The sequence below is a fragment of the Engraulis encrasicolus genome, chromosome 1 (genome assembly GCF_034702125.1).
Source record: "Engraulis encrasicolus isolate BLACKSEA-1 chromosome 1, IST_EnEncr_1.0, whole genome shotgun sequence".
NCBI lineage: Eukaryota > Metazoa > Chordata > Actinopteri > Clupeiformes > Engraulidae > Engraulis > Engraulis encrasicolus.
The window spans coordinates 54120617-54144948 of record NC_085857.1 but is presented as its reverse complement, the minus strand read 5'-3'; the positions used below and the strand labels follow the sequence as shown (position 1 = coordinate 54144948).

Sequence of the window (24332 nt, the reverse complement as noted above, 5' to 3'; positions counted from 1 at the left end):
CTAGGGAGAACTCTGTCGTATTCATGAGGATTATCCATGAAATTTAAAGTGTGTACATTAAGAATAATCCCATCCCCAATTTGTTACAACTTTGTCTACGTACTGCACTGCATTTAACATACTGAATTCCTTTTTGACAGATGACCATATTCCAAGTGGTGGAATTTTACAAAGAGAATCCAGTCACGGTGGCTGTGGTGCCAAAGTCTTGGGTTGTGAGGACCACAAAGGTAGGTTAATAAACAGGGATTAAAGTTTTCCGTCACTATGACGGATTTCCGTCAACTGGATTTTCGTTTGGACGGATTTCCGTCCTTATAATTCATGTCAATTCATTCACAATTTTTACTTTCCAACTGAACTCAAATCGAGAGCACTCCTGGCCCTGAGAAGGGCACGAGAGGTGTGTTTGGTGCACGTATTTAGTTGAATACAACAGATTCACTCAGTAGTTTTGAGCCATCCCCTGGTCTTCCGTGTTCCAAAAAAAAAAGTACACCAGCGCAGTGTTTCCCCCAGAAAATTGGTTAGTCAAGGTGGTGAGTCTGTCCCTGGGGGGGGGGGGGGGGGGGGGGGGGGGGGGCGGCACTTGTGCAAAGATATTCCTTCTGTCAAGTAGCCATTTTTGCAGCTGGCACCGTTCGGCCCTCCAGCAACACACTGCTTGACACTGCGCTTTGTTTTGGTACTAGCCGCCATTGATCTGAACAAGGTGGAATGAGGTGAACTCATCCCTTCTATGTCACGCATATCATTCAAAATATCATCATCAAAATAGCACCCAGACAATATCCCATTTTATTCACAAGGCTTAGAACTTTCAGAATCTGTCCTGGAAATGGTCAAATTCCTTTACTTTGTTTTCGTTTCATAAACACTTTAAGAGTGACTTCTATGAAGTTTTTTTTCCAGCTCTATGGGACAGTAGCACAGCAAAGACTTTCTGTTGTGAGTTTGGCCAATCGTTTTGTCCACAACTGGAGCAAGAAACAGCACAAATTGATGTGAATTCCAGACATGTCAACAACTAACATTTCCCTTACACGCGGCACGCGATGTAAACGCAGTTAGCGATGGTGCATGCGACTATGCGATTTGGACGAAGATTTTCGCATATCGCCGCGTCATAACGCATCGTTGCGCACATGTTCTGTTACTCACCCGATGTTACTTGTGTGTACACATGAATCAACTGCAATACCCTTACGGTCACTTCCTAATGCTTTCCCCCCATTCTGTGTTACCGTGGGACTAATTATCTAACCAATACATAACCAGCAGCTTGCTACAACTTGCATTACAACTTTTTTTTTTACAACTTTTTTTTTTTTTTTGCCCTCGGACGCATTTTTTTTTTATTTTTTTAAGGGAACGTAGCCAAGGCGGGGGTGGGGTTTAGTCAAGGCGGCCGCCTTGATAAGAAAGCGCTGGGGGAAAGCCTGCCCACGGTCAACAATTCGGTTGCGGCGCAGCGCGAGAGATAAAAAAAAAATCAAATAGCCAACATTGTTGCTGATGGCAGAAAAGAAAATACGTGTAATACTATGTCTTTAAAGTGCAATGACAATCATTAAACGGGTTGGACTGATATTCCAATATGGGCTAATAATGCGCATGGAATTCATAGCTGGAAAAAGGTTGTATGTTTCCATTATCATTGCACCTGCCGTGGCGGATAGCCTAGTTAGAAAGAAAAAAAAAGAATAGTTTACTTCGACTGCGCATGATGTCCTTTTCATGAAGGGTTTTTCTTTTAAGCATTGTGACTTTTACTAACATTATTCGGGGGGCAATCGCCATTCCGACACAACGCCACTTCGACACACCGCCATTCCGACACACCGCCATTCCGACTTTTTTTTTTTTAATTGTCATTCCGAGCCTCTGATGTCCCTGCTCTTTCGCAGCCACCCTTCCTTCGCACCCAGTGTTTTTTTCAGACTCTAAGCCCACATTTAATAGAGAGCTCTGTTTAAAAACACCACTCTTCATATAATTTAAACATTGTTGCAAGTGCTTAGGCACGTGAACAACATTCTAACGCCAATGACATTTGCAACAATGTTGCGACACGAACGGAAAGCAGCGGAGAGAGTGACAGCACAGTTACGATCAGTGTATCATTTTGTCACGGTCCAAATGGCCTTATCTTGTCCCTTTTCCCTGCTTTGTCAGACTATCTGGTCCCTTAGCCTACATCTCGGATGCTTATTTCCCGTTGCCCCATATTAGAAAACTAGATAATTACCTGATCTTCATCACGGTCTAGCTGTAGGCATTTGGGAAAAAAAACGTAGTGATGCAAGTTCTCCAGCGGGTTCAGTAAATAGCCTACACTAACATATCCTGTGATCTGCGACCAGTCCTTGATAACTTTATAACCAGTGCGCAGTTTAAAGCAGGAACAGGCACATTGCTTGAGGACAGGAATCACAAAATCCATCCAACAGCTCACGATATTGAATGGTTCGTGCCGAATTCTGATCCTAACGGCTGTAATAATAATAATAATAATAATAATAATAATAATAAAACAGGGCATGTCCGCGACTGCACTGTGTGTCCAGGGTTTTTATTAAGACTATTAATAAAAGCAATCATGAAAGACACTTCAGCAGATGACGTGCGCCTACTGACTGGCTATGAGGTCCGGGCCTCGTAATTTTCGAGAAGGCTCGACCAAGGCAACGAGAAGGCAACCAAATAAGCGCACAAACACTAATATCAGAGGTGATTCTTTCTTTTTAAAGCGTTACATGCATTGCAATGACTATACGCGCATGGCGCATGGGAAATGCACTCTCCAACTTGCCGACTTTGATGGAAATGTTTATGAATTTTTGCTTGGAGATGTCCCGCCGCTTAGACTAGCCTACTTAGTGACAACAAGTGCTTAGTTTGTTTTGTTTGTTTGTGTGTTTATATTTGTCACGCGTCTCCTCTGTCCCTCCCATCGAGAGGAGAGGTCTGTTCCAGGCGGCCGCGCAGGAAGAGGTGGGAGAGTGCGCCTGGAATCTGTCATTCCAGCGTAATCATCCCTGCCCTGTGCCTTGTTCTTGCTCACATGATTTGGCATTTTAGATTAGAAATGCAATGATGATAGCAGGCACACGTATTGTTTTACCTTGTCTGCAACCAGCCCCATACCTTCCTGCGTTAGAGCATGACCAGCAGCAGTGCGAGGAGGGAGACGCACGCACGCCTCATTCAAGGTGTAGTCTATGCCTACTTCAGTAATCCACCAAAAAGTAATTTGGGGATTGAATAGCCTTAACATAAAACCAGAATTATTTGAAGACAACTAGGCCTACACTGCGTGTGCTATTTATTTAGGCTAAGGACTCGAGTGTCCAGACTGGCCGCAATGGTCCCGACCTCTGTAACAATCCATTCTTTTTTTAACACCAATATTCAACTTACAGTAAAAATATATAAATTTTTTAAATTAACTTGTAGCACGTCTCATAACCACTTGCATTTAGTTATAGCCTACTAGGCTATCCCTAGATGTGGTGTTCGGACGGTGCATGTTATATGCATAGGCCTATGTGCTGATTATTATTAATAACAATGAACGCACTTTGACAACAGCTGACAAAACTTTTTTATGAAGTCGATTGAATGTTCCACTGCAATATGCAGTGGAATAGTGTGGGCTAATGCTGAAAAGTAGCCTACCCTGAAGGCTATTCATCCGAATCTGCTTAAAAATGTGTCGACATGGCAGTGCCTTTGATAAAGATCAAACGCATCGCCACTACGACAATAAGGCGTCAATGTCGGAATGGCGGTGCGTCGGAATGGCGGGGTGTACCCCATTATTCATAGCCCTAATGGGACGGCTATCATTGGCAGCTAGCTAGAATATACCATGCGTAATAACATGCGTTTCATCCTCAAAGTTTAGCGCGTTTGACTGGCTACGTGTAGAACTAGTGTCGCCCCCTTGTGGCAACGCTTAAAACACAGGTTGTAAATTTCCCAGCAACAAACACACAAGGACAACAGTGTCAAAATCCAAATGGTTTCTTTATTTAAGTTTAAGTATGGGCCCTAAAGTGTGTGTAGCTAAAGTGAAAAGAGGGAGTTAAAAAGGGGGAGCTAGCTGGGAAAAGGAGGTGGCTCGGCACAGGTTTGACGGTCAGGGGGTTGGTGGCAGGCGTTCGGAGAATGGAGTGCAATCTGGCTGGGTTGGTGCGTCTGTTGGTGGGACCTGGTAGCTTGGGCCTCAGGGTTCTAAAACAGAGCACAATGGAGTTAAGACATAGGGTATAGAAGTATATTTGGGGTAAGTGGCACTCACGAAACCGAATCTGGTCAGAGTCTGCTGGGGGAGGTTACTGCGTTGGACAGCTTTGGCTGAAAGCCAAGATGATGTCGGGATGCGCCGCCGTCTGTCTGGACCGGGATGCGCCGCCGTCTGTCTGGACCGGGATGCGCCGCCGTCTGTCTGGACCGGGATGCGCCGCCGTCTGTCTGGACCGGGATGCGCCGCCGTCTGTCTGGACCGGGATGCGCCGCCGTCTGTCTGGACCGGGATGCGCCGCCGTCTGTCTGGACCGGGATGCGCCGCCGTCTGTCTGGACCGGGATGCGCCGCCGTCTGTCTGGACCGGGATGCGCCGCCGTCTGTCTGGACCGGGATGCGCCGCCGTCTGTGTGGACCGGGATGCGCCGCCGTCTGTCTGGACCGGGATACGCCTCCGTCTCTCTGGACCGGGATGCGCCGCCGTCTGTCTGGACCGGGATGTGCCGCCGTCTCTCTGGACCGAGATGCGCCGCCGTCTGTCTGGGCCGGGATGCGCCGCCGTCTGTCTGGACCGGGATGCGCCGCCGTCTGTCTGGACCGGGATGCGCCGCCGTCTGTCTGGGCCGGGATGCGCCGCCGTCTGTCTGGACCGGGATGCGCCGTGTCGTCGGGGGTTCACCGTGTCGTCGGGGGGGTCGCCGGGGGTTCGCAGCAGCAGGGCCGGGCAGAGCAGAGCAGAGCAGCAAGAGCAGCAAGGCAGACTTGGCAGCAGCAACGCCGACAGGGGATCCTCTTCCGGTGCGCTCTCCTGCTGATCTGCACAAAGACTGGCCTTTTTATACCCCTTTGTACAGGTGGGGGCGGTTAGACACATTAGCGTGTGATTGGACAATTCCAGCACACAGGCATAGCCCTGATAATTGTCCATTACTTCGTGCACAGACTAAAGGGTGTCTAATTAGACCCAGTCACAGCTCACAGGAAGCTGCGCCCATATATGGGCATCCTCAATTAGTGGCCAGAGTGGGGAGAGGCATTTCGGTAACTCTGGTGGAAAACCAAGTCCAGGTGCTCATTAATTTACTTGGGCAATCATTAGTAAAATCCACAGCAAGCAGGTTAGATAAAAACTTAAAATGCACTGCAAACAGGTTTGGTAAAACCACTAAACACTAAGATAAAAACACTCAAAAAAGCACAAGGGTTGAAAACACTGCAAAAAATTAGTAATTGTGACACACTGTTAAAAATGGCCCAAACTTCATAAAAGGTAGCACAGAACTTGGCCTGGTCCACTTGTGACATTTCCCCCCCACTTTTCTGGTGGTCGTCCCGACTACCTCTATTGTCGTCCATACCTTATTGGGGGTTGACCCCTGGTTGATCTCTCGGACCGCCGTATGGATTCTCCAGTGCTATTTCTAGGGGAGCTTGGTGAAGAGGAAACTGTTGCCTGGACTTCAGGGTTTCCTGGGTCCTGCTCTTCTCTGGAGCTCGAGGCCTGTGCTGTCGTTTCCGTTCCACCTCCGGAGGGCTCTTGGGTACTTCCGGTGTTCTCTGCACCCAAGGTGGTGGCCTGGGCTTGGTCAGGGGGCTGGTGTTGGCGAACTACTGGGACAGCTGCGACTGGATACCAGGCCATAAGTGGAGGTGGCGAAGTGGATGGTTCCCCTCCTCCCGACTCTTCTCTGGGTATCTCCACTGGGCAGCATCGCAGGTTGTTCCGGTGGATGGTTCTGGTGGGTCCCTCTCGACCTTCTGGGCAGATTACATAGACGGGTTGGTCTACTCGTGGCTGAGCCTTCACCACCCAGACGTCCGGGCCCCAACGTGGTGCCAGCTTGCCCCTCGCACGTCTGCGGAAGTTCCTTGGGAGGACCCTCTCTCCTGGCAGGAGCTGGTTTACCTTTGCCCGTCGGTCATACCTTTTCTGGTCGCGCTGTTGTCGGTGCTGGGTGTTGTTCTTCACCACACTGTAGACTTGGGTCAGCGTCCTATGATGTTGCTTCACCCAGTCGGTCAGGGAGTGCTTCGTGGCCATGGAGGGCGAGTCTACCACCCAGTCCACTGGGAGGCGTGCATGCCGACCAAAGACAATGAAGTGCGGGGTCATGCCAGTCGAGCCATGGGTGGTATTGTTGTAAGCTTGCAATAACGATGGGAGTTTCTGTGGCCAGTGGTGCTGATCCGCTTCTGAAAGGGAGCTGAGAAGTGACAACAAAGTTTGATTAAACCTTTCGCACACACCGTTACCTTGGGGATGGTAAGGAGTGGTCCGAGACTGGCGACATCCATACAACTGGCACAGTTGTTCCATCACGGCTGATTGAAATGCCCCACCTTGGTCGGAGTGTATCCGCTCTGGGCAGCCCACCACTTGGATGACCGCAGCGTATAAGGCTTTGGCTGTGGTGGTAGCGGACTGGTCCTTCGTTGGTACTGCAAAAGCATACTTTGAGAACAAGTCAGTCATGACTAATATGTATGGAAAGGGGTCCCCTGGCCTTCCAAGTGACAAATAGTCTATTCCTAATATTTCAAAGGGATATGAAGTAGAAATAGGCATTAAAGGAGCTCTCACCTCAGGTCCAGGCTTTTGTCGGAGGCAGCGAGGGCAGACTGCTGTCCAAGTTTCCACGTCCTTGGTCATGCCAGGCCAGAAGAATCGTCTGCTTAGAACTTGCAAATCCTTTTCTGCTCCTTGATGCCCAAGGCTTTCGTGGTACTCCTGCCAAAGTTTTTCTGCTTCCTGATCCGGGACCAACACTTGCCAGTATGCCTCCCCAGTTGTTGGATCGAGGCAACGCCGTTGTAGTTGGTGGTCATGGATCTCAATTCTATCCCAATACCGGAGAAGCCGCTTGGCTTGGGCTGGGGCCCTCTCCCTCTCCTTGTGTTCTGGCCGTTGATCTACCACTTTCCAGTGCCGGACAAGTTGCAATGCTGGGTCCTGGAGTTGGCAGCTGTGCCACCGGTCTGAGGGTTGTTTGTGGTCTTCCGCACCAGACACTGCTCCTACTACCGCCTCTGTGCGTTCACCTGCCAGTCTGGAGAGTGCGTCACAGTTCTTGTTCGCTCTACCTGGGCGGAATTTGATGGTGTACCGGTAGTTGGCCAGTTGGTTCACCCATCGTTGTTCCACAGCTCCAAGGTTTGCTGTGGCCAGGTGCACCAGGGGGCTGTTGTCCGTGAAAGCTTCTATTGTGGCTCCCCAGAGGTAGTCCTTGAACTTCTCCGTTATGGCCCATTTCAGGGCCAACAGTTCAAGTTTGAAGGAACTATAGTTTTGGTCATTCCTCTCCGGGGGGTGTAGGCTGCGGCTGGCGAAGGCAATCACCCTCTCTTGTCCATTCTGCTCTTGGGCCAGTACTGCCCCCAAGCCCTCCAAGCTGGCATCGGTGTACAGCTTAAAGGGTCGGGTGAAATCTGCGTAGGCCAGGATTGGAGCACATACCAGGGCCTCCTTCAGCCGATCAAAGGAGTCTTGACAAGCTTCAGTCCAGTCGACACGTGTGCTCCCCTGTCGTGTGGTCGCACTACCCTGCAACAAGGCATGAAGAGGGCCTGCTGTCTTCGAAAAGCCCTGGATAAACCTCCTGTAGTATCCCGCAAATCCTAGGAAGGATCGCACTTGTTTGACGGTCTGGGGAACAGGCCACTCCCTCACCACTGCGGTCTTCTGCGGGTCTGTGGCTACCCCTTCATGACTGATAACATGGCCCAAATAGGTAACCTGTTGTTGGAACAACTTGCACTTTTTCGGTTGCAACTTTAGGCCATGTTCATGCAATTTCCGGAAGACCTGCTCCAGGTGGTGGAGGTGGCTGTCGAAGTCAGGTGAGAATACCACAACATCATCCAGGTAAATTAACAGGAAGTCGTGCACCATGGACCCCAAGCACCTCTGCATGAGCCTCTGGAAGGTTGCTGGTGCATTACACAGGCCAAACGGCATGCGGTCGAACTCATAGAGCCCCATGGGAGTGGTGAATGCTGTCTTCTGGCGGTCTTGGGGGTCCATCTCCACTTGCCAGTACCCACTGGCAAGATCGAGGGTGGAATACCATCGAGCCTTCTTCAGTCCTGTGAGAGATTCTTCGATACGTGGAAGTGGGTAAGCATCTTTGTGAGTCACTGCGTTCAGTTTACGATAATCCACACAGAATCTCCAACTCCCATCCTTCTTCTTTACCAGGACCACCGGAGCTGCCCATGGACTGGAGCTTTCGCGAACCACCCCATTATCCAGCATCCCCTGAAGAAGGGTCCGCAATTCTGGGTACAGGCTTGGAGGGACGGGGCGATAGCGCTCTCGACAGGGTGGTGCTGTACCGGTAGGTATCTGATGCTGCACAATGTTGGTCCTGCCAAAGTCATCATCATGCATGGCAAACACAGCGCTCCACTTCCTTAGAAGCTGTTGCAGGCGTTGATGTTCATCCGGGCTCAGTCCATCGCCCTCTAGGGCCAAGAGTGGATGGTGACCTGAAAGTGTAGAGCAATCAGAGGGGTTAGACACAGCCCGGATGGCCACTTCCACAACTCCAGAGGAATCAGGCTGAACCACTAGGTCCTGCCCCAATTGAACATCACTCTCAGCAATTTGTGTCACCTTAGCCAAGGGCCGGCGCAGTGGGACCTCTACTGGGTAGGGGTTGGGGTTGCACATCCTCATTGGCAGTTTGGCTCCGTGCACCACTACTAGTGACCGTGCTACATACCATTCACCGTCGTGATCCTCAAGGGGTTCTATTAATGCATGATCAATCATCTGAGGGGCTCCTTCTTGCAGGTGAGCCCACATGACCATCTCAGACTCTGGGGGGATAATGACAGGTGGCTGTCGGGGAAGTCTTGCTATACCTTGGAACGGGGTGGTGGGAGCTGTAGCCGTTACCCGCTGGCACACAGAAAAGGCTTGTTCCCAAGCTTGACCTGCTACTGGTGAGACAAGAGATTTAAATGCAGTCAACCCTGGATGTTTCCCCCTGGCCAACTCTTCCCAGCAATGTGCAATTACATTCATGCCAAGAATGGCATGGTCTGCTCCCATACACCCATCCTCCACCACCACAATCCCCTTCTGCGGTACCTGCACTCCCCCAACAGCAAAATCCATGACAGCATAGCCTACATAAGGTATGTGCAGCCCGTTAGCAGCTCTTAGGGTTAGCCAGGGAGAATCATTAGCACAGTTCATGTCAATATCCCCAAAATGTCTGGTGAAAAAGGTTTTACTCACCAGGGTGACCTGAGAGCCAGTGTCCAGGACGCATGGGATCTTTTTTCCATTAGCTTCCACTTCTACCCGTGGGCATTCTCCAACAATCTGGGACTTGGTGGTCACTCCAGCAGAATGGGCGACAGTCCCTGCCACATGCCCCTCTGTGGCAGGCTGTGCTAAAAACCCGAAGTAGACCTGCGTCGCAGTGGGCAAAACCTCTGGATGTGCCCAACTCCACCACAGTCCCTGCAGATGGGCCTCCCCTGTGCATCCCATTGGAAAGATCCACTGCCTGATGGGGCCTGTTGGGGTCTTGGACGTACCTGGGGACCGCCGGACAGTTGAGGTAGAGCAGGAGATGGAGAGGTGGTGGAGTGGCTGGCCATCAGGGGGGTAGGTGACAGCTGCTTACGTAGTTCTTCCACAATGGAGACACTCATTTCTTTAATCTGACCTGCCACTTCTTTGCGCATTTCTGCCTGAAGCTCGCTTTTCAGTTGGTTTAGGTCAGGTGTGTTGTGGGTTGAGGTGTTGGCTGGCGAAGCTGCTGGTGAGGGAGTCATGGCACGTCTTACCCAGGCGTGATCTTCTCCATGTTGCTGCTCTTGCTCAAGCGCCACAGCTTCTGTGCAGATAGCAGCAAAGGTTAGCTGTGGGTTGCGACGCACCTGTCTGTGAATCTCCTGCTGAATTGGGCCTGGTCTTAGGTTCAAAGTGAACTGGTCCAGCAAATATTCTCCTTCTTCTTCTTGGGTTGGTTCGCGTCCCTGCCAATCGAAGTACAGTTCACGCAGTTTCAGGATGAAAGACTCCACTCCTTCCTCCTGGCCTTGTCTGCAGCTGAAGAACCTTGACCGCCGTTGAGCGCGACTTCCTCCATCACTGTACTTCTTCTGCAGGGTGTCAAGTAATGCCTTGGGGCTGGCCTTTTCTTCTGCCTTGAATAGCCGTGCCTGTCGTCTTGCCTCCCCATCTAGAGCTGCCAGCAGAAAATCCACCCCTTGTTGTGGAGTTAGCCCTTGGGCTCTCAGCATGGCCTCTACCTGACTCCTCCATTGTCCAAATTTTCCTTTTTCTCCACTAAACCGGGGTATCCATGGTCCTCCCATGAACCATGGTACTAGCAATTGGGGTGCACCCTGGTTAGCTTCAGCTCCAGCATTTCCGCCCCCACCCTGATCGGTTCCACTACTGTGCGGATTTGACATTGTTGTGTGTTGTTGCTGGAATCCTGCCGACTACGCCAAAAAAGTGTCGCCCCCTAGTGGCAACGCTTAAAACACAGGTTGTAAATTTCCCAGCAACAAACACACAAGGACAACAGTGTCAAAATCCAAATGGTTTCTTTATTTAAGGTTAAGTATGGGCCCTAAAGTGTGTGTAGCTAAAGTGAAAAGAGGGAGTTAAAAAGGGGGAGCTAGCTGGGAAAAGGAGGTGGCTCGGCACAGGTTTGACGGTCAGGGGGTTGGTGGCAGGCGTTCGGAGAATGGAGTGCAATCTGGCTGGGTTGGTGCGTCTGTTGGTGGGACCTGGTTGCCTGGGCCTCAGGGTTCTAGAACAGAGCAGCACAATGGAGGTTAGACATAGGGTATAGAAGTATATTTGGGGTAAGTGGCACTCACGAAACCGAATCTGGTCAGAGTCTGCTGGGGGAGGTTACTGCGTTGGACAGCTTTGGCTGAAAGCCAAGATGATGTCGGGATGCGCCGCCGTCTGTCTGGACCGGGATGCGCCGCCGTCTGTCTGGACCGGGATGCGCCGCCGTCTGTCTGGACCGGGATGCGCCGCCGTCTGTCTGGACCGGGATGCGCCGCCGTCTGTCTGGACCGGGATGCGCCGCCGTCTGTCTGGACCGGGATGCGCCGCCGTCTGTCTGGACCGGGATGCGCCGCCGTCTGTCTGGACCGGGATGCGCCGCCGTCTGTCTGGACCGGGATGCGCCGCCGTCTGTCTGGACCGGGATGCGCCGCCGTCTGTGTGGACCGGGATGCGCCGCCGTCTGTCTGGACCGGGATGCGCCGCCGTCTGTCTGGACCGGGATGCGCCGCCGTCTGTCTGGGCCGGGATGCGCCGCCGTCTGTCTGGACCGGGATGCGCCGCCGTCTGTCTGGACCGGGATGCGCCGCCGTCTGTCTGGGCCGGGATGCGCCGCCGTCTGTCTGGACCGGGATGCGCCGTGTCGTCGGGGGTTCACTGTATCGTCGGGGGTTCACCGGGGGTTTGCAGCGCCGTCGGGGGTTCGCAGCAGCAGGGCCGGGCAGAGCAGAGCAGAGCAGAGCAGAGCAGAGCAGAGCAGAGCAGCGCAGAGCAGAGCAGCGCAGCGCAGCGCAGCGCAGCGCAGCGCAGCGCAGCGCAGCAAGGCAGACTTGGCACCAGCAACGTCGACAGGGGATCCTCTTCCGGTGCGCTCTCCTGCTCATCTGCACAAAGACTGGCCTTTTTATACCCCTTTGTACAGGTGGGGCGGTTAGACACATTAGCGTGTGATTGGACAATTCCAGCATGCAGACATAGCCCTGATAATTGCCTATTACTTCGTGCACAGACTAAAGGGTGTCTAATTAGTCCCAGTCACAGCTCACAGGAAGCTGCGCCCATATATGGGCATCCTCAATTAGTGGCCAGAGTGGGGAGAGGCATTTCGGTAACTCTGGTGGAAAACCAAGTCCAGGTGCTCATTAAGTTACTTGGGCAATCATTAGTAAAATCCACAGCAAGCAGGTTAGATAAAAACTTAAAATGCACTGCAAACAGGTTTGGTAAAACCACTAAACACTAAGATAAAAACACTCAGTCAGTTAAAAAAAGCACACGGATTAAAAACACTGCAAAAAATTAGTAATCGTGACACACTGTAAAAAATGGCCCAAACTTCATAAGGTAGCACAGAACTTGGCCTGGTCCACTTGTGACACTAGCTGCAGTTGTCTTTCTGACAACGGATAATTTACAGTCTCACCTGTAATCATAGCATATTAACTTTGTTGTTGCCGATATATTTAAGAAATAAGTTGAAAATGGGTTGCATTTTACAGGGGTCACGGAGGCTATCCCTGGCAGAGCCAATATTTTATGCCACGTCTTGTTCTGGGAAGCAGTGTTCTCATGGGTGGTCAATAATTGCCGTTTCGGTGTTTGTTTCACTTTCAAGGCTTGTTGTAGGCTACTCTGTGATGCTATTTTTGCTAACTGGAATAGTGTGCAGCAACAGTTGTGTGTGCTCGTTTTTGAGTGGCTCAACGTCTGTGCCCATCTTCTCGGACTATACGCTTCGTTTGAGTTATTTGCGCACTGCGCAAGGTGGGTGATTTGTCTTGATTCGAGTGGAAAGTTGCGCGACAAGCCTGGGAAAGTGTGCTACTTTTGTTATATAGACGTATGTCTGACTGTGTCGTGTCAGCTTGTAGGATAGAACATGAGTGCGTGTAGGAATCGGGGACGTTTTTTTAAATCAATGGTAAGCGTGTGCCTGGCACCGCACATTGAGAAGCAAAAAAGTACCGGTAGCCATAGGTTTTCAAAACGGTAGAATACAAGAGGTAGACTACCGCACCCTGTTTGTAAACATCAACAAGTTATTTGTAACAGGACGAATAATGAAAAACATACAAAATAACCAACTAGTTTAAATGTCAGAAATACAACTGCAAGCAATGCGCACCAGTGCTTTCACCAAAACAGTGTTTGTCCATTCTGATGGAAAAGACAAAATATAGCCTACTACTACAACAACAAAAACATAATGGGATCACTGTATCAACGCATTGCAATTCCAAGTCAATAATTCTGTGATATCAGCTAGACCATTTTGAAGCAACACTCAATGTGAATCCATTCTGCATAATGTTGTGAACAATTCATAAACAATGGGTAGAAATATGAGGAAATAACCAAAACATGCCCCAAATTGCAGTTCAATGTTTGCAGTCTGATATAGTATCCATTATCCCTCCATTCTCGGCCAGTTCTAGTCAATCTGGTGGCCTAGGCCTGCCCCCTTTCCCTCTTTCCTTTTTTTGTATTTAGAAATTGGCATCTGTAAACATAGCATAGCATCTGATCTAGTACATACAGGTACATTAATATTGAGTGTGTATATAGGCCTACTGAGTGTATGATGAATATTCATTACCTCCGCCAAGGAGGTTATGTTTGTTAATGTGAAGTGTTAAGTGTTATGTTGGTTGAAGTTCTGATTTTGTGGCACTTTTTGGTATTACTGGCGCCCTCAATACATAGGCCTATTCTGCTCCAGGCGACTGCCCTGTCTGCCTATGCCTAGTGCTGGCTCTGGCACCATTCCTTGCATAAAACCAGTGTTTGTTTCGTTATGAGGGCAGAGCCTGGCTACATTGGTTTTCGTTGGGTTACGGAGTGATACTCGATCGGGTGCCTAACCGGTAAAAAAGTTCAGTCAGATGACTTTCTTTTGCTTTAATCCCTGTAATTAAGTGAATGTCATTTTCATTATCGGAGTAGTTTAAATTCCTCTATAGTTCAAACGAGCATGATGTTTTGTCTTCAACAGGGTGGATTTCTCAGCTATTGGCCCCGTTCTGGGGTTACCCAAAAGGTTAAAAGAGGGGTCTACCCCGACAAGGAAAAGTGGCAAAGGTATGCCGTGAAGTTGGTCGGCAGCTCCACAAGTAAGTCTACATGTGCTAAGTCTACTACAGTTGTGTGCATGAATATAGCAGTGCCTTCACAAATATGAGTTAATGTCAAAATTCTTCAAAGAAGAAAATAGTGAGAAGTGATTGAATTTGAAAGTATTTCATAGAAAGTGAAGAAATGTTCAAAAAATAGCAGTGTTGACAATCGCCTTTGGAAACTCAAAGATTTTCCATACAAACTAACAAAATCTTGACAATTAACCTTTGCTGAGCATCCTAAACTAATATTTGGTTGCTTAACCATGGTTTGGGACAACTGTTTCACATCTGTGGTGCATGGAATCAACCAAAGGCTGGCAACAGTCAATGGGTAGTGCAGTCCAGGTTAATTGTACTACATTCCACAATTCCTCTGCATTTCTTGGTTCTTCCTCATGAACAGCATTTTTTATGTCCACATGACATTTGTCCACTTTCTATGAAATACTTTGAAATTGAATAACTTCTCCCAATTTTCTTCTTTGAAATACAATATGCAGTGGATGCACAGTGTCCTCAAGCATTTTGGGACATTAAATTGCAATTTATTTGAAGAATTTTGACATTTACTCATTGTTGCAAAGGCACTGCTACTTTCATGCACACAACTGTATGTACAATTCATACAACACTGAAATGTGATCAGTAGGTCAATGCTTATTTGCATAATACATCTTGAATACTGAATGTTAGATGACTACGACAAAGCCCTGCGTTGTGCAAAGAGGGCTGAGACGGAACTCAATGCTAGGAGCAGCAGTGAGCAAGCAAGTAGACCTCACATCAAGCCTGCTCGCTACCTTGACGGCTGTGAAGGCTCGGACAGCGACAGTATGTAGTATTTTTTTTTTTTTTTTAAGGTTCAGACCTGATTTCCTAATTTGGAAGATCACACTTTTGATAGACATTTTGTTTTCCAGTAACAGATATTGAGGACAGTCAGCAGCATGGTGCCAGAGTGGCAGGTAGGTTAATAAAGTGGACATTAACCCCTTAATGCACGCCATACCTCCAGTGGTACGCTGTAATAGTCATTGAAACGTAACTACCATAGTACTACAATACTATGACACAACACAGGCCCTTTAGTAATGCACCACGACTTGGTCATTACCATACTGGTAACAATACATTTATAAAGCCGTGTCTTAAGGGGTTAAAAGTCTAGACACCCCCATTTCATTATGACAGAAGTTGAAATTCTGGGTCATGAATATACACCCGTCTCCAAAAGAGTTGTTGCCTATCCATCTGTTTGGAAAAACAGCTAATAACCTTTCAATTAATCAATTGGCTTCAGAAATCACTCATATGAAAGCTACAATCCTCCCGAATGAAAATGTATGTACAAAAATAAATGTATTAATTGGATAGGCGACAACTCTTTTGGAGACGGGTGTATAATGTATGAAGGGAAATAAAACACTTTCACATGTTATTCTATATTATTGGCAGCTGAGGCCAGTCAGCAGCAGGCACACAGTGCCAGAGCCGTGGAGTTGCCTAGACCTCCACCTTACAATGGTGATGGTAAGTGTCACATAAGTGTGTGTAAAGTTGGGGATACACTGTGCGATATATTCAGTCATAGTTTTAATCATGCTCCTCTCTTAACAAGATTCTTATTGTTGACTTCCTTCAGAGAGAGGCTTGGGATCACACATAAGGACGTCGCCCGAAATTCCGATTCTACCTATACCCCGCCCGAGAACCCCAAATATTTCAAGTAACCTTCTCTAAGCTTATTATTAAAACATTCCATGACCCATTGTCATACCCATGACTTAATATTTAACACTTACCGGCTTCTGTACTGTTGTAATCCAGGCCCAGTACACATGTCTGCCACCCAAGCCACCGACATCAGCCAGCTGGTCGCCATGATGTCCTGTAAGTAAATGGGTAACACTTCAGAATAACTGTCAAAAAAACAGAGTTCTAACCCTTTCTTAAATCCTTTATAAACGCTTCCTAAATATGGAACAAACATTTGCAAATGTTAGTAAACTCGTAAGGAATATTATGTTAAGCAACTTAATTTGTTCATAATAAACAAAATCTGTTGAAGTGTTACCAGTGAATGTAGTACATCATGCTACAATAACAGTCTAAAATGTTCCCATATGTTCTTCTCCGGTCTGATGAGGTCTTACTATTTTTTTTCGTTCTTTTTAAAAATTATTTTAAAGCATTCACCACCAGGGTCCTTACAAAGATGGACCAGATAGTTGAGGCCCAGCAAGACTTGAGGAGGCTGGTCAGCGCCAATGTACAGGCAAGGGGTGCCGTGGACCCCCTCCCAAAATCCTGCCAGACAGAGGATGAACTAAAGGAACTTTGCCAGCGTCTCCTGACCGACCAAGCATATCGGAGGCAATTGGTGTCCTTCCTCTCCCTCGACGGGACCACGACATTGGGCAGGTCGGTGCGCCGCATGTTGACCCGTGTGGGTTCCACAGACCTGTGGTCTGGCTACAGCATGAGAGGGAGGAAGAAGAAATCTTTCAGTGACCTGCCCCTCATGCAGGTTTTACAAAGTAAGTTTAAGTTTTCTCATGAGCAAATAGATATACAGTATTGACATTGAATGGGTGTTTATATTGGTGTAGGATAATTTGAGCCGGAGTCATTTAACTCCTAATGACTAAACTGCCCACTGGTCACTGGTCTAAAAACCCAGGAGACACCGAACACATCTGCCAACACTGAACAACATGCCCTGCACGCATGAATCCCCCATGGCTAGCAATTAAGTTATATGTATTGCGTAATCATTTACAAATACACTCTACACGATGTAACTTCGGAGATAATTCAACACAATGCTCCAAATATGCAGTCTAACATCACAATACTGTATATACAGTTCAGCAATTGAATATGACTAACCAAAATCTGCGCTTTATTTCCAGAGGCATGCAACAACTGCCATCCAGCCTGCAAAACGGTGGACGTGGAGAGAGAGGTGGCGGAATTTCTCAAACATGCCCCCTTTAAAAAGGGTGGTTCGGGCAAGGTGAGAGATTTTTTTGGTGTGTCTTCTGGTTTTTACCAACCCGCGGTCACGAGGCTCTCTCCAGTGCCATAATAAAATAACAAAAACACATCCTAAAGTCTGTGCATGCCATGTTGTTTAATGTAGCATAAAAGATAAACTTACCAGAAATTCAATGGATGATGATGGATCATGTTCTCCACAGCACCAGCTTTATTTGGCCTACATTGTCTTATCTGATTAGCTACTGTTGTTCTTCGTTTCATGTTTCAGGTGGGAACGACCCAAACGCAAGGCCAGGCAAGCATCAACAGCAGCGACATCAATGGCCCGGACACTCCAGGCGGCAGTCCGATTGGCAGCATTTTGCTTTTTTAGATTTTCTAAATAAATTACATTGATTGTTCATCGCGTATGCTTTATTCTTTTGCATAGGGTAGGCTATGTTAATAGGCCTAAGCCAGGCATAGGCTAATACTACTACTACTACTACTACTAATAATAATAATAATTACAATAATAATGGCCTCATAAATGCTATAGGATAAAGCATAGGCCACATTTTAAGCCCCTAACAGAAAAAGCAAGCCCATATGGCGCTGCGGCAGGTTTCATTTTTGGTGTCAAAAATAGGTGTTAAACACGTAATAAAACCCAAATGTACACCTTATCTGTACGTCCGTGGACGTGTTTTTCCGAACGTGTTGTTTCACACCATTTTGAAACGCTTAGAGAACGTGTTGGACACCAAAACATAACCCTTTCAGAACGTGCTGAGCACGTAATCGGGAACCTACAAATTAACCATATCTGAACGCAATTCTGAACCTATTCTGAACGTGTCACTCACCAAAAATAAACGTTAAAAAAACGTGTTGGGCACATTAATTTGCTGCTTGGGATATGCGAGCAAAATGCTCGCACTGTAGAGCCCTGAATTTACATACCATAAACCTTATATTTCAATTATTCCTACCCATGGGCCTACTATATGAAGTAGATGAGCTACATCTATTGCCAAATACATATAATTAAGGTAGAGACTTGAGGTGCTGTAGTACAGCGTATGTGGAAAGTGAGTTTGCTTCTTATTTTCTTTACTTTATGCAATCGAAAGATTTCATGGGTTGTGCTAACTTCAGTTAGGTATTTTTGAGGATCACTTGTTTTTTTCTCACTTTTTTGGAGGGGGGGCACTATTGTATGTCATTTGATTGAATTTAAAATGGGGAAGAAATGTCACTTTGCTAACTGACATGGCAAAGATGACGACTTTTAAATAACTGGACCCACTGGTATAGCTATCATATTCAAAAACAGCAAAGAGTCTGGTGACACAGCTTTTCACAAGGCTTTGTTGAGTATTACTGCCAAACATGGTGCAACATCAACCTCTGCAACATGTCACAAATCGTATAGCCTACCTCTACATCTCACAATGTACAAACGAAAGTCAGTCAGGTCATATCCAGGTAGGAAAATGAAATGTTCGACCACCGACAGCAGGGTTCCAATATTCAAAACAATGTCTGCTCCGTGGAGAGATGTGTAAGCTAATGCAGCTATTGACCTCCATACTGCGTATAGTCAACCCATACAAGGCCTCTGGCCCGGACAGGGCGGGAGAGTGTTGAAAGAATGCTCCATCCAGCTAAGTGGTGTTCTCACCAGGCTTTTTAAGCATCTCCTGGACTCTGGCTGTGCCCCTGACCAATGGAGGGAATCCACCATCATCCCCATCCCGAAGAAGTCAACTGCCCAGGACTACAGACCAGTGGCATTAACATCTGTGCTGTGCAAGTGTATGGAGAGAGTGATGTGTGGCCTTCTTTCCTGTATGGTGTCAGACCAGCTGGACCCACACTTGTTTGCCAACAGGGAATGCCGTGGTGTGAGGAATGCAAGGCTCTCACTTCTGGACACAATAGCCAGGAACCTGGACTCAATACACCCACACACCATGATCCTGTTCATGAACTTCTCTTCTGCATTCAACACTGTGCATATTGACACACTCCTCCAGCAGCTCTCCAGCCTTCAGATCCAGTCAGCACTTACCCAGTGGATTAAATGTTTTCTGCTGGACAGACCACAAGCAGGTATTTTTCAATGGCGCGTCTTCAAAAATCACCTTGAACTCTGGACTTCCTCAAGGTTGTGTTTTATCCCCAATCCTCTTCTCTGTGTGTGTATAAAATATGCTAATGACATTGCCTTAGTGGCACATATGTCTGACCCTGATGCTCCAACTCGCTACCTGGAGGTAGTTGACAACCTGAGCCAAACTATTGTAGATCTTGAATCTGTCTGAATTTCTCAAAGACAAAGGAGCCGGGGCAGGGACAAGACATCAACTCTGTTCCACTCTCCATCCAAGGACAGACAGTGGAGTAAGTGGAAGTTTTTAGGTACCTAGGCACTGAAATGGAAAGCTCTCTGTCTTTCTCACAGCACGATATTTTAAAAAGCACAGCAACGCCTTCACCTACTCAGTAAACTCAGGACATTTCAAGTCAGCAAGGACATACAGTTATTAGTACCATTTCATACCTAGACACTCACTTAAGAACCTTGGCATGAGGTACAGTGACATACTTTTGAAATGCAGCTGTACATGATGGTCTGTCGGATCAAATGCCATGATCCACAACAATGGTCAATCATCAGTCATACTGAGACCTGCGATGATGCAGACCCTCATGTCATTCATTAGCTCATTAGGTCATGTGATTAATTCAACTGGCCTGAAGGAGCTCATAGTGGCTGCATATGGAGGTATGACCTCAATCTTAAAAAGCAGGCCTGTCTCACGGACCGGCTATGGGCAGATTGCTTCATCACCCCAGCATTCATAGCTCACCGAATTGGCTCATTCAAATACATTGTCTTCAACAGATGCTACCAGTTGCTTCTGGTCATCACCTTCATGCAAGTGGGATCACACCTGTTTGAAATGCAGCATATCCCTGATGCTGTCATGGAGGATTTTCTTGCTGGAATTATGTTTAAAGTCACTCATATGGTGGGACAGCACTGAGTGCAGATATGTTTGGAGACCAGACATGCATAAGGCAAGGTTGGAGATGAAAGGTATCTCAACAAACCCTGATCAGGTTTCTGTGTCATGTGTAATCTGTCACAGTCATGTGTAATCTGTTCCCATTTGTCCCAGTCACTGAGTGAGATGTGTACAGAAGCACTGGACAAAACAATGAAGCCCAAGATACACAAAGAGGATGGGGAGGGACAATGGAAGTTGGATGCTGACAAGACTGGGCTCAATTGTGAGTGTTATGAGAAAACTCTCACCCACTCACCACAGACTCTCCAACCCTCCACCACATTATCAGTGGGCTGGTGGCAGATGAAAAGGTCAATCTGCAAGATGCAGTGGAAATTGAACAAAGACATGAGTACGTTGTTTTCTTCTTCAATTCCTGGTGGGATTTCATGCAACCATCTCAAATGAAGTTGTGACAGTGAAAGTAAAGACAAGAGGGTTGAAAGTCGACAGAAAGATCATATATGCATGGTTTGCTCAACTGCTGATGGCATGCACCCAGAGAAAAGTAGAGTTGTCTACAGTCTTTGACTGAGCTGAATCCTGTCCCAGTTTCAATCATTGATGAAAATGGATGCCTAAGGAAGGGCAATAAGTCTACCATTGTCCAGCGTATTGGTGTTCTTCTCAGCTATCCTCACCTCATCCGTATGTGTTGCAATATACCCACCCAATAGCAACAAGTTCCAAGAATCAAGGGGATGTTGGTTAAGAAGAGACTATAACAGAACAGTGAAGATGAAGACAGTGACAATGATGATGATATCTCTGTAGATAAGCTAGTATACAGTGTAATAGTTACAGATGCTGGCTAGCATAGCAACCAGCCCAAGTTGAGAGTAATTGTGTTGTATGTGTTCTTGTTGTAATTTATATATCTCTATGTGTCATGTGTAGGCATCAAAGGGGCTTTACCTTTTTGATAAAGAACAATTTCCCATAATTGCACCCTTGGCAAATGTTGTTCCTATACACTTTGTAATGCATGCTCTAATAAATTGTATTACTATTATTACTTTGTTTATTGCTATTTCATTATCTTAGTTTAATTAGCTTTTCCTCTATTGTGATTACATTTTTTCTGTACAGTAGCTTTGGGCTTTGACTTGCATTATCAGTTATTATCTATTCATTCTCTTCTAACCCACTTTCAACACAAGCTGCATTGCAATGATTTATGTTAGTGCCTTAGATATAGCCAGTTAACTACATTTAGTATGATTTTAAATAATTGGAAAAAATAGGTGTGCATTTTACCAAAAATATTGCCGCAATCATCACCCTTGACATGAACTGGAATTTTGAACGTGGCAGGCATTTTATAAATGTCATAAATTACTTCAGCATCCTACAACCCCCAAAACCACACCAGGATTGAGAAGATTGGCAAACTGATCATGTAATAAGGCCAGGAAGGTGCGTATGCTAATTTATGCTAATTATGCTAATAAAAATACACATACACTAGTGCCATAATGACATACAATAGTGCCCTCCCCCTACAAAAAACTGAGGAGAAAAAAAAGTGATCCTCAAACTAAAATACCTAACTGAAGTTAGCACAACCCATGAAATCTTTCGATTGCATAAAGTAAAGAAAATAAGAAGCAAACTCACTTTCCACATACGCTGTACTACAGCACCTCAAGTCTCTACCTTAATTATATGTATTTGGCAATAGATGTAGCTCATCTACGTCATATAGTAGGCCCATGGGTAGGAATAATTGAAATAGGTAAGGTTTATGGTATGTAAATTACCTAAAAACGTTGCTTAAATCAGCTCATAAAGGCATAAAATGTGTGTACCCTTGACATTAAGAGGAATTTTGAATCTGATGGGCATTTATAAATGACAGAAATGATTTCAGCATCCTCCAAAACCCCCAAAACCACACCAAGATTGTGTAGATTGGTCAAACTGATCCTATAATAAGGCCATAAAGGCGATTATGCTAATTTATGCTAATTATGCTAATTAAAAAAAAATTGCTCAACATTTACAAAGTAGCATCCGGCAGTTTCTATGTACTGGGGACCTATACTACACATTTCCATCAAAAAACTTTGGGGTACCAAACATTTCCGGGTCCCCTCTCATGGCAAGTAGACTATTATCTTGTCGCTCTTTTAGTCACTAGATCGCTTCTGCCCTGTGCCTCTCTTGTGGTTAATGGCATCTATTTGGCTGTCGTGACTGTGGGCCGCTTTCGTCGCTTGCATCGCCTGTATGTGGGTCTTGGCTAATTCCGTAGCCCTACACAGTTCTAACGCTCAAGTCAATGTTAACTCATTTTCCCGCAAAAGTCTTTCCTTGAGTTCTGAATGCTAAACACTAACTTGTCTCTAAGCATGTCCTGTTCACTGATGCCAAACTCGCAGTCTTTACTTTTCTGCTTCAACTCAGTTATAAATGTGTCCACTGAAATACCTTCAGCCATTGAATGTGTCCAGAATTGGTGCTGCTCGAAAACAATGTTCTTCTGTGGGCTACAGTAGTCTCGGAATGCCGTTAGCACGTCGTCCATCGTCTCGTTCTCTTCATCTACCAGGCTAACGGTGAGTGTGTTGTACACTTCTAGCGCATCTAAGCCTATGGTGTGAAGAAGAATGCCGATTTCAACTTCTTCGGTCTTGTTCAACGAACCTGTCTCTGTCTAGTCCGAATCGTTGTTCCCATCTGCGCCAATTTTCAGCCAGATTGCCGGTCAGAAGAAAAGGTGACAGTGGCTGGAATTGCTCTATTTTCCGCGAGCTGTTAAACTAGCCATTTATCGCCTAACTATTCTAGTCAGAAACTCTTCAACAATTATTACGGTGTAAAGTGTCTCAGTTCCGCAATTCTGACACCATGTTATGTTCTCTTATAGTTATACTTACGACCCGAGTGGAGGGTGGCTATTAGCTACAACTGAATAACACTTTAAAGGGACACTGTGCAGGAGATGGTCAAAAGCGGTACTGCAACTATGCTGCTTATTGAAATTGGGCTGCCTATTGCCAAATTTGATCTTTACATGAAAGTTTACTAAGTATTAAACAAATATTTTCTAGTACAAGTACAAGTCCAAGTCCAAGTACAGTTATTTTTGGAAATTAAAAATGGCGGACCATTTAGAAAATCCCCCTTTTCCAACCGTATCTCACTCATTTCGTGAAGTATTCACGAAAAAAATAGAGTAATTTTCGTGGTGCATTCACGTTATTGCCCGCCTTTCGTAAAGTCTTCACGAAAATAATAGATTAATTTTCACGTTGCCTATTCACTTGAATTGCCCGACTGTTGCCTAGCGACCCACTAGTTTGATGCCCTTTCAGTAGCCTACCGTCACATGGTAATCAGACATTTCAAACAAGCAATTTAGGGTTAGGTTTAGGGTCACGGTTAGGGTTAGGGTTAAAGGAACAGACCACCCTTTTTTGATTTACACAGATTTGTAGTATTTCCCAGCATTATTCATGAATGTGCATATAATTTTCCTCTCAGTGTTTTCAGTACTTAGATTTATTGATTCAGAATTATTAGCATAGCTTAGCATAATCACTGGAAGTAACTGGTATCTTTAGCATCAAGCCACAAGTGATCACTGGACGGAATTAAATTGCCCTTTTACATTCTGGTGAATTTTACATGCATTTTAAAATGGTTTATAAGTACATTTGATGATGTTTTATTTTGTACCATAGACTTGCATTACTATGCCTAATTTGGCCATACTGTTAAACTGGGCAATGCAAATACATAGACAAAAATGATATGCACATTCATGAATAATGCTTGGAAATACAGCAAATATGTGAAAATCAAAAAAGGGTGGTCTGTTCCTTTAAGCTTAGGGTTAAGGTTAGGGTTAGGGTTAAGTTTAGGTTTAGGGGACATAAGGCGTAAGTACCGAAAGGGCGTTGAATTAGTGAGTCCCGAGTGTATCAGCAGTGTTCTGTCAGCACCCCCTCCCCGCCCCTGCAGACGTTTGGATAACCATAGCAGCAGTGGGGCAATTCAAGTGAATAGGCAGCGTGAAAATGAATCTATTATTTTCGTGAAGACTTTACGAAAGGCGGGCAATAACGTGAATGCACCACGAAAATTACTCTATTTTTTTCGTGAAGACTTCACGAAAGGCGTGAGATCGGGCTCCCTTTTCATGTATCA

The 24332-nt window shown here is 46.4% G+C and overlaps 1 protein-coding gene across 1 annotated transcript; it reads left to right on the top strand.

Annotated features, from left to right (window-relative positions):
• Window positions 1-164: 164 nt before the first annotated feature.
• Window positions 165-21103, top strand: LOC134458362 (uncharacterized). The gene is made up of 14 exons (XM_063210654.1): window positions 165-230; window positions 14001-14118; window positions 14818-14955; window positions 15045-15089; window positions 15580-15654; window positions 15767-15850; window positions 15952-16014; window positions 16314-16661; window positions 17037-17140; window positions 17393-17477; window positions 18967-19165; window positions 20015-20051; window positions 20292-20403; window positions 21078-21103. The coding sequence occupies exons 7-14, from the start codon at window positions 15963-15965 to the stop codon at window positions 21101-21103; spliced, it is 963 nt and encodes a 320-aa protein (XP_063066724.1). The 5' UTR covers window positions 165-230; window positions 14001-14118; window positions 14818-14955; window positions 15045-15089; window positions 15580-15654; window positions 15767-15850; window positions 15952-15962.
• Window positions 21104-24332: the final 3229 nt, after the last annotated feature.